At 37.4% G+C, this 14,802-nt stretch overlaps 1 protein-coding gene across 1 annotated transcript in view; it reads right to left on the reverse strand.

Annotated features, from left to right (window-relative positions):
* Positions 1-14,802, reverse strand: part of BICC1 (BicC family RNA binding protein 1) — a 110,195-nt gene that overhangs the window by 70,000 nt on the left and 25,393 nt on the right. Inside the window, exon 2 of the mRNA XM_040607130.1 lies at positions 1,795-1,841. Within this exon, the coding sequence (XP_040463064.1) occupies positions 1,795-1,841 (47 nt within the window). The remainder of the gene's footprint in view (positions 1-1,794; positions 1,842-14,802) is intronic.

The raw sequence follows: 14,802 nt of genomic DNA on the forward strand, positions 1-14,802 counted from the left end.
TACCTCCAGAAACTGTGCCTTATTCACTTCACATGGGAAAGGAAAAAGCTTAACCCTGATTAAAGGAAATTGCACAGACAGAGACGGTGAGTAAGCTGTGAGCAACTAGCCAAAGATTTTTTTTGAACAAAAGAAAACTCACGAAGAAGATAGTTTCCATCTGTTTTTATTAGCTGTAGTATTGTGTGTATGTACTTAGAAACTTAGTAACCTGAACTATAGAGTTGATTAGACAAAGAAGAATGCCAGTCAAAATGAAGCAGCTTTAACCTATGACAGCATCCACACTGTGTCTATATAATAATTAGGCAGGTATATGACAATATATTAATGTCAAAATAGCCACTACATCTATTATTAATATGGGTAAGTAGCGTACCCTCATTCACATACTTGAAGTTTAGTACATTTTGCTTTCCTATTCAATCTAAAACACTATTTTTTTGTTATTACAGTAACAACTACATAATTGTAAGGTACATAATATCTACAGTAAACAGTCAAGTATCCAAATACACATGTCAAATATATAAACTGCTCAATGCCATACAGAGAAAATATTTTGTACACACCTTCAAGAATTATGAGCATATTTAAACAAATGTGAGAAAACACTGTCGTAAAACGAACGATGTGTACAATAAAGTATACAGTACTATGGCTTAGCCTTGTTTCACTAAGTAGAAAACCGCTATGCATTTTGATAAAAGCCTAAGGAAGAATTATTGGCACACTCTCCTCTATGCACACTAGTATTAGACAGTTAAGCACAAACACCACATTCAAAAAAGTAACTCATTTGACAGTCAAGAGCAACAATCTGAAGGCTCCTATAAATACTTCCCAAAACGTAAATTTTGATGGTATACATACTCCTCCCCACCAGCCTTCATTGAAGCATCTGACAACTACATGCAGGATAAAGTATTCTTTCACATCTAAAAAAGAGACCTTTTTTGAAGTACCACTTATAAATATGTAGAAAACATAGAAAATCCAGCAAACTACTTTTTTATTGGACAGCCAGTCAAAAAGGAGTTTCAAGGTATTACAGTATACAGCATGAAAATTTACACTATCTTCTCAACAGCACAACAGACAACACAGCTTGTCATTTTTATTTGTATCCAGAGCTTCATTAATGTAAGTCATAAATAATATTTTATGCACTACTATTGAAAAAAAACAGAACACCAAAAACAAAAAACCAAACCCCAAAACCATGTTCCTTTGCAAAAGTAATTTCAAAGCCATTACTGTTGACCATGTTTCTCTTTGTAGTTTAGTTGCTGCAGGACTATTTTCCAGTCCTTCCGTGCTTCTGTCTAACCACAAACTTTATTGAATCACTCTGTGGATGATGTATTTACTTCTTAAAAGGCCTTTGCATTTCTCAACCAAATAGTTATGCTTGCAATGATAGCGCAAAAAGTTTGGTGTAAGTTTTTCAGTAACAGAATGTAGCATTTTTCTGTAGACCTAAAAATCTTAAGACCACCTCACATGATCTTTTGGGGGAAGCCCCTGCCATTAAGCAAAATAAACTTTCATAATGTATACTTTGACATTTACAGTTAAAGGATAATTAAGTTGTTGTGCATGAATGACAGTAGCATACACCAAAGAACATACTTCTCATTGCATTCCATGCACAGCTGATGGGTTAGTAGACACACTAATGACAAACACTTCCAAAACTTTGATCAATACAGTGGATCAAATTGCTCTCATGAGCAGTGGGCATAATTTTTCCTCTAGTCAACTGATATTACACAATTAAAATATCTTTCTTACCTTCTGAAAAAAGTCTTCCCCACTTTTCCCTTTGCCTTCTGCAGCAGCTGTAAAAGAAAGGTGGGATAAGGTTACTATGTACATAGTACAGGTTTACATATAGAAATTATTAGTGAGTACATGCTACTGTGAAACCAAAATTCCAGGCAATCTTTTCTCATGCAATAAACATTTGTCAACAACTGAGTAATATCCGAAACTGCCTTTTACAAGTCATTTGTGAAGGATGGAGACCAAGCAGATGTTTGTATTTGCATACCAGAGCTATAATATACTGATGCATATTTTAGTTACAAAGTAAATATGGTCGTGTAAGTCTAATGATTTACTCATACTGCATACTTTGCTGTGTAATTCTACCCATAAGAGGATCAAAAGAAAGCTAGGAGGGCACAAGATTTAATGTATCAACAATAAAAATTAGAACCAAAACAAGAATAAGCATTATAGTAAGCCAGAATCGGATTAAGAATATGTTTTCCTCTATCCTGCAATTTTTTCTATTGAAGTGAAATACTGAGCTACCACTATTCGTTTTACTAAGACTGAGAAACTACAACAAAAATCTAAATACTTCCTAGTGCTGTTAAGTATTCCTTTCTCAACTGCTTGTTACCCCATGAAATTTTGCAACATGTACTTTCCACCAGCCGATGTTCATGAGCTACTACGTTCAGAGCAGCTGAAAAACAGAGGGCACCCCTAGATAGTCCCACCAGAAATGAGGCCGTTGTACAAATGAGAGGCACAAGCACATTTGAACACTTCAGAACGACATTCAAGAAAGATGACTTGAAGCTTAATTGTGGCACTGATCATGGCTACTAGTAGGGCTTGGCAACTGTGGGCAAAGAAGCACTTGTCAAGCAGGGAAAAACTAAGAGTACTTCACCCCCTGAGCCTAGGAAATCACAGGCTGAAAGGTGAACATCTTGACTTGGTGAGGAGAAATGCTATCAGAGAGCATTCTTCACACCAATCCTCTTTGGTGAAGAAAAGGCAGTGGAGAACACCACCCTCTTCCTCACCGCCATCACACACCTCTTGCAGAGTCAACCGACCCAGCGCACAGGGCTGAGCACGGCGGGGGTCCCAGGACTCAGCTTCAGGGAGCATAGGCAGGGAAAACCGGTATCACCTGAAGTACACGTGCCAGCACACCAAAATGCTCCTTGTACTCTAGGGCTGTACTGGTCAAACTGGGACATTTCTATTTACATAAAAAGGAAATCCTAACAAAAGGAAGAATGAATAATAAGTAAATACATGCAGGCTGTAAACAGACTATAGAGCCTTCACAGCACTTTCCCAAAACAGTGCCGACAACATCACAGTGGCAGAACAAAACATCTTTGTAGAAGACAGCCTGGAAACCTACGAGAATCAATAATGTAATTCAGTGATGTCAAGAGCAAGACCTGGATCAGGGCCTGGATTATCTCCCACATGCATTTAAAACCGTAACTGTAAATTTAGTTTATGTAAATTATTGCATTTAAAGGGATAGAACTGTTTGCATATAGCTTACGTTGCAGCTTAGCTGGGTCGCAACCCGAGACCTAGCAACCTATTCAACACACAATAGCTCAAGATCATTATGCAGACAGTTTCTTTTTGCCTGGAGAATGGGATGCCTCCAAATAGAAGTCCAAGTGCAGAAAAGTTCCCCGAATGGTACTGGATTACTGAAGAAACTCATTGTCATCAAGATTTTTTCTTTATTTCTCACGTACAAAACAAACCTCCAGCTCATGCCATCACCTTGGCTTCAAAACTGTTTCAGGTACTTAGTTCTTCCCACTCTTCTAATTGCACAAGCAATTCCAAACCCTTCAGTTAACATTAGACTCGTCTAGCACAACCTAGGAACAAATGCAACTGACCAGATACGGGCTAGAAGCATAAAATTACTTTTTCTACCTGAGAGGAGGCAATGCCACTACATTTGAAATAAGCTGCTCAATATATCAATAGCAACACTTAAATACCATGGAGAAAGTGTACAGTAGGAAGTTTAATCTAATACACTTCACGACTTCATGTTATTTAACTCAAGTATAGTCAGAGCAGAGACAGCGAAAGAGGCCTGTCAAGCAGTCATCTTGCTGCAGAGCAATTACAGACTCCACAGTTCCACAAGTCTGGGAAGAAAACAAAAGCCCTCCTTGCCCTCCAAAGCCGCAAGCACCTGTAAGAGAAAACTTCTGCATGTTTCACCAGAACAAGGTCTTCTGGAAGCAGAGAAAACAATTAGGGAGGGTTTCAGTTTTTCAGATTTACAAGCTACAGATACTAGCAGAAAAACACAACTCTTTTGACAGTGGACACTCGATACGTGCATGTTGTTTGACAAGTTTTCCATTAACTCAGGAATAGCTGTGAAACTTTTGGGAAATGAGGAGTCCCACCACACTATTTCTACAGGAGATAATTGGAAATGAGAACATGACTGACGTGAGGCTGAAGTTGCAGTTTTGAGAATAGGCAGATCTTGTTCCAGCTGCAAATACACGATTTCTGAACTGAATAAAAACAAGAGACGACTTACATAATAGCAGCGATGCTCTGCAAGACATTTAAACACAATGCTGACAAAGCAAATTCTACGCTTTTTATTGTAGGTTTATTTTTAATCTGAATCATTCTGGTGACCTGATTTACAGCTTGGCCCCACCAACAACTGTATGGCACAACAGATGGACTCCAACAAGCACAGACTAAGTAAGGAACAAGAGCATCCTAAACCAGGTTCACAGAAAAAACAAACCCATACAAAACAGTATAGAAAATAGTGAAGTTGGAGCAGATGGCACTTTAGAAACATCTTTTGTTAATAATCAGTGGTTTTAGTTGCTAAAACCATACTATTAAGATATAGTCTTTAATTATAGCTTTTCAGCACATAAAATATGTTTTGTGATAACTTATTTGTAAGCTCTCACGATATCTATAAAAAGGCAAAACGACTGTGTGGTGTTTTTCAAGGTCTGACATTTAAGGTCTCTGCACCCAAAGCAGTTCTTCATGTCATTAAAAACATTGCAATGCATTAGTAGTTTGTCACTTCATGTCCATGATGCAGCACTATTTAATCCATTAAGAGGTATGCCTGATTATTTTCATATAAAATAGTTTTTGTATATTAAGGGGATCTAGTCATTACCATCTCAATTATGCGCTGAATAAAAAAAAAAAAACACCTCAGTACTGCAGTTGATCTACTGAGTTACACTTAGGATAGATCTTTCACCAGAAAACAAAAAAACGCCTAGCAATCTGAAGATGAAATATGTGATGCAGTATATTATGTTTCCTTTTAAGTTTGCTGTTCTCCAGCTATTTCCTTCTTTTGCCCTCCCTCCTCTTGATATAACTATTTGTACCAATTCTATTGGTTTACTCTTATTTTACTTGCTTCTTAAAATTTGATTTCTTTTTTACGGAGAAATTACAGTTAGGAAAAATTAAATTTTACCAGTAGTTTATGAATTTTGGAATGCTACCCACAATTACACACGTTTTAATCTATGTTTACCTCTAAGTACCTATATTTAAGGAAGTTTCCAACATGCATGCAAAACATTTACTACTTAATCACCAAAGCAGGCAAAGGCATTCTAGCACTTCTGAAAACAGTAACAGCAGCCACATACAAGGCAAAATTTATCCATTTCTTTCATAATTTAACAGCTAAACAGATTTTGTTCAAACAAGACAAAACCAGCATCTTTTGCAGGGAAATGAGCAAAAGAACCATTCCAGAGTTATGAAATTTATGCATAAGTCACTAGAAGCGGAAACCATCTACAGTGTTCACTACAATGAGCTGCAATTTAGTTAAGTCATTGAGGTTTACCTCAAATCAGATAAACAGAGGTAAAAGCAAGAGTTAATCTGTGTTGAGGAAAAAGTCTGATAGGTCATTGAATCCTAAGCTCAACTTCTTTTTAAACAAATCTTGAGAGTATTAACCCCAACTCTCAAAATAACACTCATCTTTGAAATACATTGATAAGCTCCCCAAATTTACATCTGACTGATGTACCCTGGCATATTATTTCAGTAAATTTACTAATATTAATTAACGTTTTAATATGAACCAAAGCTGTCTTCAAAAAGCAGTAAGTTTCCAAGTTCTCAAACACTCAAGAGAACAAGTCTTTTGTGGGAGGCTGAGGGGGCCAGCAGTGCCGTACTTGCGCTGCATGGAGGGCACAATCTAGTCCATCTCATCATTATATTTGAAATAAGCTTTCAGATTTTAATAGACAGTTTTGAATTTTCTGACTTCTTAAATGAAATTAATGATTTTAAAATAAGATACCATTAACAAACAACATTAAGAAGTGACGCTAACACTTAACACTTCAGATACCATCACAGTCCTGGTCTAGGAAATATGTCAACAAGTGCACTTCAGTTATTTAATGGCTTGCTAAATTCCACTTCAAACAATGATTAAAAAACACTTTTAGAGAGCTTTCTTCCTACAGATACAGGTCACTAGAGCCCCAATATCCTCAGCTGCTGTGAGAATGTTTTGAAAAGACAAGTCCAAGTTGTGGAAGACAAGACAGACTTGTGTTTTACAAGAACACTTTTGGCCACAAACAGAAAAAGCCTTTGCTGCTCACTTCCATCTTGTGCTGCTCTCCTTTGTTTGACAGCACAGCTTTCTGTGCATCTGTGGCAGAGACCAGCCCTAGCTTTAGACTTAATAGACAAAGTAGTATTTACTGGAATAGCCCCCCAGACTTGCTTAGCTGGCAAGGGCAGAGGGAAGGAGATTTTCGGGGCTCACTTAGCTGGCAGCTCTGACATACACCAGCTGAAGGCGTTGAGGCAAGTACAGCTTCAGGAAGCAGTGGCAGCCAAAATTATCTTTTTGTAAGTCTTCTCCAGAACTACTGGCTCCTTCACCAGCAGAGGTAGGCACTACAAATAGGAGTAGAAGAGTAGTTAACTTTCTAGCAGCATTTTACAGCAAAAGTGCTACCAAGACAATGAAAGCACTCCTTGAATTAAACTACATGTGCGCCAATAACAACTGCTTAAGTTGCTTTTTTTTTAAAGGCATCAGTACTCTGACAAGATCTCCAGATCAGCTCTAGAAAGCCATGCCTGGTTACTTGTATTAGGTGACCGTTCCATCCTCCTGCCAATGGTCTCTGTCCCCAAAGCAAATTTGGGAGAAACCACAAACCAAATCGTAATTAATACAGTGTGCCAACTTCTGACTGACAAATTGATTAGTTTCTGCCAACCTCTGCTACTCGGGAAATACTGCTTTCTTAGAAAGAGAATTTATTTTATGGTATTGAACAATCACTTAACTGACCTTCACAAAAACTAGGATTATTTTTACACAGAATGGTAACATTGGTTTCAAAAATACAGATGAAAGGCTACGTAAATGTGTGTAATAAGCATTTTATATTTTAAGCTCTACTCTGTTTATTATAATTTCTTCCATACTGTGAAATATTTTATATTAGGTTTTTGCTTTTCAAGATATATTGGATTGCCAAGGTTCCATCCAATACAAATATTAAACAGTTGAAACAGGTGTTAACTATTATGGTATCCATGAAGTACACTACTTGTCTACTTAATCAGCAAATCATAAAAAAGCCCAATTGTAATTTCTCCTAAGTTCACATGGAAAAATCAATTTGAACTTTTACTTCAAATGTTATTTTAATTATGGAAAAAAATAGTTATAATACAGGCCGTATTTTACAGGAACTGAACCCGAGATACACTGATTATGCCAAGTTTTTTTTAAAATTAATTATTCTAAGCTTGTGTTGATCTCACATCAGCTTCGTATCTCATTTTCTAAACTCTTGAAATTGTATCGAAAATACAATGTAATATCTGTTTGTGAATTTGCCTTTATGCTGATCAGTATCAAAACTTCTTCCTCCATCCGCATTGAAAGACTACATTTATAAGAAAACTTAAAACCATGTTCTGCTCGTCAGGTTTCAGCTATGGTGAAACAAAATCATGCCTTGCATCAACACACTAACAGGAGAGATAACGATATATACTTAAGTTGATTTGTCTGGCTGAAATTAAACAGGAAAAAAATTATTCCCTGAGGGTGGTGAGGCACTAGAAGTGCCCAAAGAAGCTGGGGGTGCCCCATCTCTGGCAGTGCTCAAGGCCAGGCTGGATGGGGCTCTGAGCAACCTGGTCATGTGGAAGGTGTCCCTGCCCATGGCAGGGGGCTTAGAACGAGATGATCTTTCAGATTCCTTCCAACCCAAACTATTCTATGATTTCAGGAAACTATAGAATAATATACCTGAAGATAAGTAATCAATAATCCTTTACCTTTCCTATCCACTGAATGAGAAAATTCATAACACTTCAGTTCAGATTGTCCTCATGTTAATTAGATTTGATTTTTTCCTGAAACTGACTTAGAAGCATGCTAGCTAGGTAGCCAAGTTTGGGTTTTATTTACTGTTATTTTGTAAATGAAATGGACAGTTACTCGCATTGAAAGTCTGAGCTCTTTCTCAGAAGTTACCAAGCTGGTTATCATACAAGCAAAAAAATCCAACTAAGAACTTGTTTCATTGAACCAGAAACCACCTGACAAAAAGATTGTTTTCCTGTGCACAAAGTCAGACACTAAACCATGCATACTCTGAAAGCTTGCTTATATCAAGCCAAGAGAAAGAATTCCACCCCAATGGCCACAGAGTTAAGCCAGATTGCTGAAAATATGCCTTTAGGAACTAAAAGATAGAGCACACATTGTTAAAGAAAAAAAAACACTGACCTTAACTTGAATTTGTTGAAATCCAAACAAAACAATTTTCCATTTTTCTTGTAATTACAAAGCTAGTCTCACTTCCAGTTTTCAGCTTAGAAACCAAGAAACGAGATAGAGATATAACTCAGCTAAAATGAAAGGGTCTGACAAGGAAAGTAGCAAGGTCTAAACACACAAGAAATCTCCATAACAGTCTTGACTACTATTTTTCAGTTGGCTTTTCAATAAGATTACATATTCAGCTCACTTAATGCAATTTGTTACAATGAAGTAACCTGTAACACATATCAATCTCGGTATTTTAGAATCTTAAGTAGCTTCATAAATACAACCAAGTTTTCCAAAGTCAGTGAAATACAGTCAGGCATTTACATTTTGTTAAATTCATATATAAAGTGACCTTTAGGTTTTGAGGATGCTTACCATGGACAGGTCAGAGTAAATCCACAAAGTCAGCTGGAGGTATCAGTAAGAGGAGGTGGGCGAAGGGACACCCAAATTATTTGAGAAGTTACTGGCACACTCAACAGCTAAGAAAGCTAGCAAAAACATACGTGTCCATATACCATGCTGACAAATTTGTCAGATCCGGAATATGTAGACACCAGGTAATTTCTGTAGTACTCTGTGACAAAAGGATACTTGGACTGAAGTTGAAGATAAGTGTTACCTTTTATTAAAAGGTTGGAGGAAAAATTAGAAACAATGCAGACAAAAAGATATCCATGATACAAACTTGAAATTCTATGGGAGCATTCTTCCTCTGGTAGAACAGCCAAGGAAGAATCAGAAGAATTTCAGCACGCTCGGTAAATGACGATAAATACACTGTTAAATATCTGGACATTTTTGGGTGGGTTCCACTGTATCTCCTTCTGTCAGAAGGAACCTGATATGCAATAACTACGCTATCCATAAAGAGGCCAGATGTGCTATAACTTCTCACAGACATAACTAATTCTGGGAAAAAAAGCAGACTGAGTATAGGATACTTTTACCCTGCTGTTAAAATACCGTGTCTATAAGCCCCCCAGAAGCTCACTGTCTATGGCTTCTTTTCAGACTACTTGCTAGCTAGATGAGATGTCTTGGATCAAGGCCCATGTCATCTGAATGCATGTGTAAACACAGATGGGTAAGACTGTATTCTTCATTCTCCCCCTAAGTCCACATTTACTCTCAAGACACAGAATCATAAAGGTTATATAGCCATATTCTCTTATTAGAATATTTGCTTTCAATAATCCTTTTTTCCCCTGGCATACTGTATTAAAATTAGTATTGTTGGGAAATAACTAAAACCATCCTACAAACCAAATTCATAAAGTTTTATTCATTTCAAATGATGGATGGATAAAGAGGACAACAGAGAAAAAAGGAAAGCTTAAAATAAACTATGCTTACTTCCACTATCTCTGCATACATCGCTAAGAAAGATTGCAAGAATAAAAATCCATTATGCCTTAAAGACCAAAAAGACATTTATTTTTGAACAAATATTCCTACAGATTTGCTTCTAGTTTCTGTAAGTACTCCACGGATTTGGTAACTAAGAGCATCAGGAAAAAAGGAAGAAAAAAAAGAAGTAAAAAGAACCGAGTAACACTGAAAGCTACTTGCTTTTTCAATTCCCTCCCCCCCAATATTTTTAAAAGTCTATCTAGAACCAATAATTTAATATATAACAACTGTAAATTTTAGATATATAACAACAGATTTTTCCAATTTTACCAAACAAATTTATCTCTAGGGAAAATGCTGTCTGCCAAGTCTCTGTATAGAGAAGCCTGTTTATTTATTTATTTTTATAGCCAAGTCACAGCTTGAAGGAAGGCTGTGAAGCTGGGGTTGCTTTGGGAGCCCCGTTTTCCTTGTTAGAAATCTCCCCTTTGAAAGGCACACATGGGTCTAGCTCATCCACACCACCACAGAATACTTCCTTATGTAATGTGGAGCACAGTCGAGTGCATGGCACAAGATACAGGATTTTAATGAAGACAATAAAGTGAACGCTTTGCTTCCAGCCAGCTACTCTCAAAAACAAAGCCAGGAAAACTGACTAGCTGTCAGCACTGTATTACCTGATTAAAACAACTCTATTAGCTGCCTCAGATTGACACTTGTTCAATATTAAAGCCCCAAACATCTTGTGATCTCTGTTACTTTCCCTCTCTTTCCTTGCTTCAGGAAAGCCCAGTAACAAAAATTTCCCCTTTCCAGCTTGATTAGGAGTGCTACGGTAGAACTGCAGTCATAAGTCAAGAAGAGGTCAAAAAGCAAAAACGATTTCTGGCAGTCTCTCCCAACACTGCAAAAGTTGATTCTTCCACTCTATTTTAGTATACTGGGTAAAACATTCCTGGAAGTCTCGTATGTCATCTTTCTGATCCATTCAAGGACTTCTGCTATTGCATACGGTCGATAGACCAGCTGATGTTTCTAGCTGAAGTTATCAACTTCCTCTTACTTCATCCAAACTTTTACCAACTTGAGTTTCATGCTAGCATTTCTAGAGCCTGTTCAGACATTTCTGTTTCTTACTGCCACAATCTAGGCTGAAACCAAAGCCTCTTCTTCCTTTGAATACCCAGCTGCCCAACCATAACTGGATAAACCAAAGAACAAAGCGTGTCTTTGGAAGTCACTATATTTCCTGCATTTTTCTTCAAAAAACCCTTCTGAATTTTTGATTTCAATGACTGACAGATTAAAATCAACTCCCCTGCTTCTGGGAGCAGCAGAGGGCTTGTTGGAAATTCCCTAGCTAGTAAAAATTCAACTGAAGTAAAAAAAAAAAAAAACAACAAAACCACACCAAACCCAAAACTTCACTTAGAATTTTCCTTAAAGCATAAGAAACCTCAAGGTAATGCAAAGATTCAATTAAAAGTTTGTAAGCACTTTAATTGTATTGTAAAAGGTTAAAATTATAGGAGAATATCCATGCAGAAGATGCAGCTAGCTGCCAGGCTGTAATGAAGAGATGAGAATTCAATTCAAAGGAAGAAAGCAATCAAGACGGGGCATCCCAAACAGAGGGCTGCTGGTCATAGAAAATACTGGATATTCTTCTGAAACAAGAACAGTTGCTACAGTACTGTAAGCTTTCGCAAGTTAAATTTCAACTTATAATTTTAATTATTTCTTATCACTAGGAGTTAACCACCACCATTAAAGTTTCAGATATAGTATACAAAATCAGAGAATATACTTATTATGAGCAAAATGAGGTTTCCTTTGCTTTGTGAAAAGGTTTCTTTTCAAGAACAGAGGCTTAATTTTTGATAATTTTTCACCAAGAGATTCCCGTATTACTATAATCTGAATTTTTAATAAGCATCATTTTTCTTCCATTTTGATCAATGGATGAAGACAGCTTTCCAGCATCTAAATATTGTAGTAGCTGAAGTTTACTGATATGCTGAACCTACTTCTACTTTCTCATAAGGACACAAAGAATTTGTACCTATGCTACTGATAATCAGTTTTTAAAAAGTTAAACTATGAAACACTGTCAATTAGCATGAGACAGCTTTATTAAGATGCACAACTACTATCATGAGTGAAGCCTGATTAAAATATTATAGTAAGTGGATTCATGCACTGTGCCCCGCCCCAGTATTTCTCCCCAGTTTTGAGAAAAGCATTTGTTGAGAATATTTTGGATACTGTACTAAAAAGGGAATAGAATTAATCATTCTAATGCTCCTAAAATCTTTTTGCTACCTAAATATATAAAAGTAAATATTCTGTTACCTCAGTCTTCCTACACTCCTTGGCCAAGCAGCCCTCCAAGATGCAAAGTGGAGTCACATCCAAGAAGTGTCACCTCTGCTGAGAGGTGGAGAGGAAAAATGAGGTGGTTTAGCTTTTCTTATTTTATTCAACGAGTTCTTTAATTGTGTCCCTGCCTTCAGACAGGCCTTTCTGCATTTCAGTTTTTCAGAAAATTTGGGAACCTGTGATCAGAATGACAGGCTGGCCAGGAACAATTGTCACATTGTATTAATTTGTTCCAAATCCTCTGTAGCCACAGAACTGACAGAAACAGTCGGGGGCCAGCCATGAAGTCAGCAAAAAAACTCCCCCACATTAAACAGCCTAGATAGTATCAATTCCCTTGGCCCATGATCCAAAGAGAGGCAGTAGTTTTGGAGCAGACAGCTGGAGGAGGGCTGTTCTGGTAGCTGTAGGAAAATCTCACCAATATCCCATATGACCCGCTGCTGTTATAAAATACTTCTCATCACAGCATTGAAAAGCTTCTTATGCCAGCACCTGACTTTTCCATTACTGTACGCTTACTCCCCGACACAAGGGAGGAGATCAAACCAATACGGTAGGGTTAAGCCATTCCAGCCCTGCTTTCATCTTGCCCACCTCAGTTGAATCCCTTTTTGTTATTAGCATATAAGCTGACATGTACTGAACTCACACTGAACTTTGGGACTGTTGTTCACCTAGAAGAAAAGATGGAAGACAAGGACCCATCTTTTAGTCTCTAGCAGTTTTCCTCTTCCACGCAGCCGAGCCACCATAAACACTCCAGAAGGGACAGGACAGCTGACTGAGCTACCTCCATGCTGTCACACATCTGGAAATGAGTCAAAACATTCACGTAACAGTAAGAGAAGAGATGTAAAGCTTGACGTTTTTCTGAAAAGCTTGGCAATAGGGCTGCCTTCTTGAGTCACTGGATGCCGTGAAGGCTCAAAAAAAGCCCTTGAATGCCTCAGGAGGCAGAACCTCTGTTGCTGCCAGTGCCCAACACATCCACCTCTGCCCTCAAGCCAGAGTATCCATTTAACAGAACTTGCTGTTTACAGGAGGAAAGAAAAGGAATAATATCAGAAGTGCCTCAGGGGCTGACAGAGGACAACTGCCAAATACGAAAGCTCTGCTCTCAGCAGATTGATGGCTGGGGATATTCTTTCTATTTGTTTAGCGTTCAACTTTCTCTCAATCCACAAGCACTTTTCTTGTCAGGTACATGTACAGATACGGTATGATTCATTACATGGGAGGGAAGAATGTAGCAAGCCTGTAAAAAAATTAGAAACAAAACCCCTACAGATTTGGATAAAAACATACACAAAATTTTTCTGATGGCCCTGCTTGTTATGAGTCATTCACAGATGTGGAGTTACAGGAGAGAAGCCAAGATTAAGTCAAAGACAAAGCTTTATACAGGAAACCAGTTTAAGTCTGTTGCAATGTAGGTTACATACTGAGCTACAAGGGGAAAAAAAAACGCCTTTTCAAACAGTAACAAGACACTGTGTGTATCTGGAACCATCATGTTGTATGAGATTCTGCAAATATATATGGACTGGGACAAAACCCATTATTTGGAATTAAGGGGGTTTCTTCCTTTTCCAAAAACTAACCAACTCACACTCTCCAGCTTCCCGAATGCAATAGGAATATTTTGAGAACACCACACACACAAGGTTCCCCTTTTTCTGTCGAAAAAACACTTTAATTTCTGACTGACTGAATAAAAAAAATAAAATAAAAAACCCAAACACCAACAGCCTCATAGTTTTTAAAGGACACATATTATTAATTCTTTTCTAGGCATCTGAGCCCCTGATTCTGCACATCTACACAGCTGGTAACACCTCACACGAAAAAGACCACACTCACAAATCCACACATCTCATCTGGTTGGCATAGTTTTTCCCCCTTAATACAAAATAGAAAAAGGCAGATACGCAGATTAATCAGTCTGAAAACAGATGGATCACCTCAGAGGTAAGTTCTTTCCCAGATACCATTCACAGATGCTTTCATTCTTTTTCTCCACATCTCTGGTCTCCATACAAAGTACTTAGTAGTCAGGTCAAGCACTCAGTACCTATTGTATAACATGTAATTGGTATCATGAAAATAAGTTCTATTCATTATCAAATATATATACATACCACAAGCCTACCAAATTCCATTTTATGCAAAAGCATAAAATGCCTTCATCGATATTTCAAGTATTAATCAAATCCTATTCAGCCTTATTTTTAGTATATTCTAATATACACATTCTAAGGCATGTGACTATAGAGGAATTCCAGAAGAGGGCTGTTAAATTTAGAACAGCTGATTTCCAGTTCAGGGTAAGATTGTGAGTCACTCTTCTAGATTCAATTTATAATGCGTTACACTACCAACGCTACTAGTGAAGCAAAGCTGTTGCTTTGAGTATTTAGTAAATCAGATCCTTTTTT

This window comes from Falco naumanni, chromosome 9 (genome assembly GCF_017639655.2).
Source record: "Falco naumanni isolate bFalNau1 chromosome 9, bFalNau1.pat, whole genome shotgun sequence".
NCBI lineage: Eukaryota > Metazoa > Chordata > Aves > Falconiformes > Falconidae > Falco > Falco naumanni.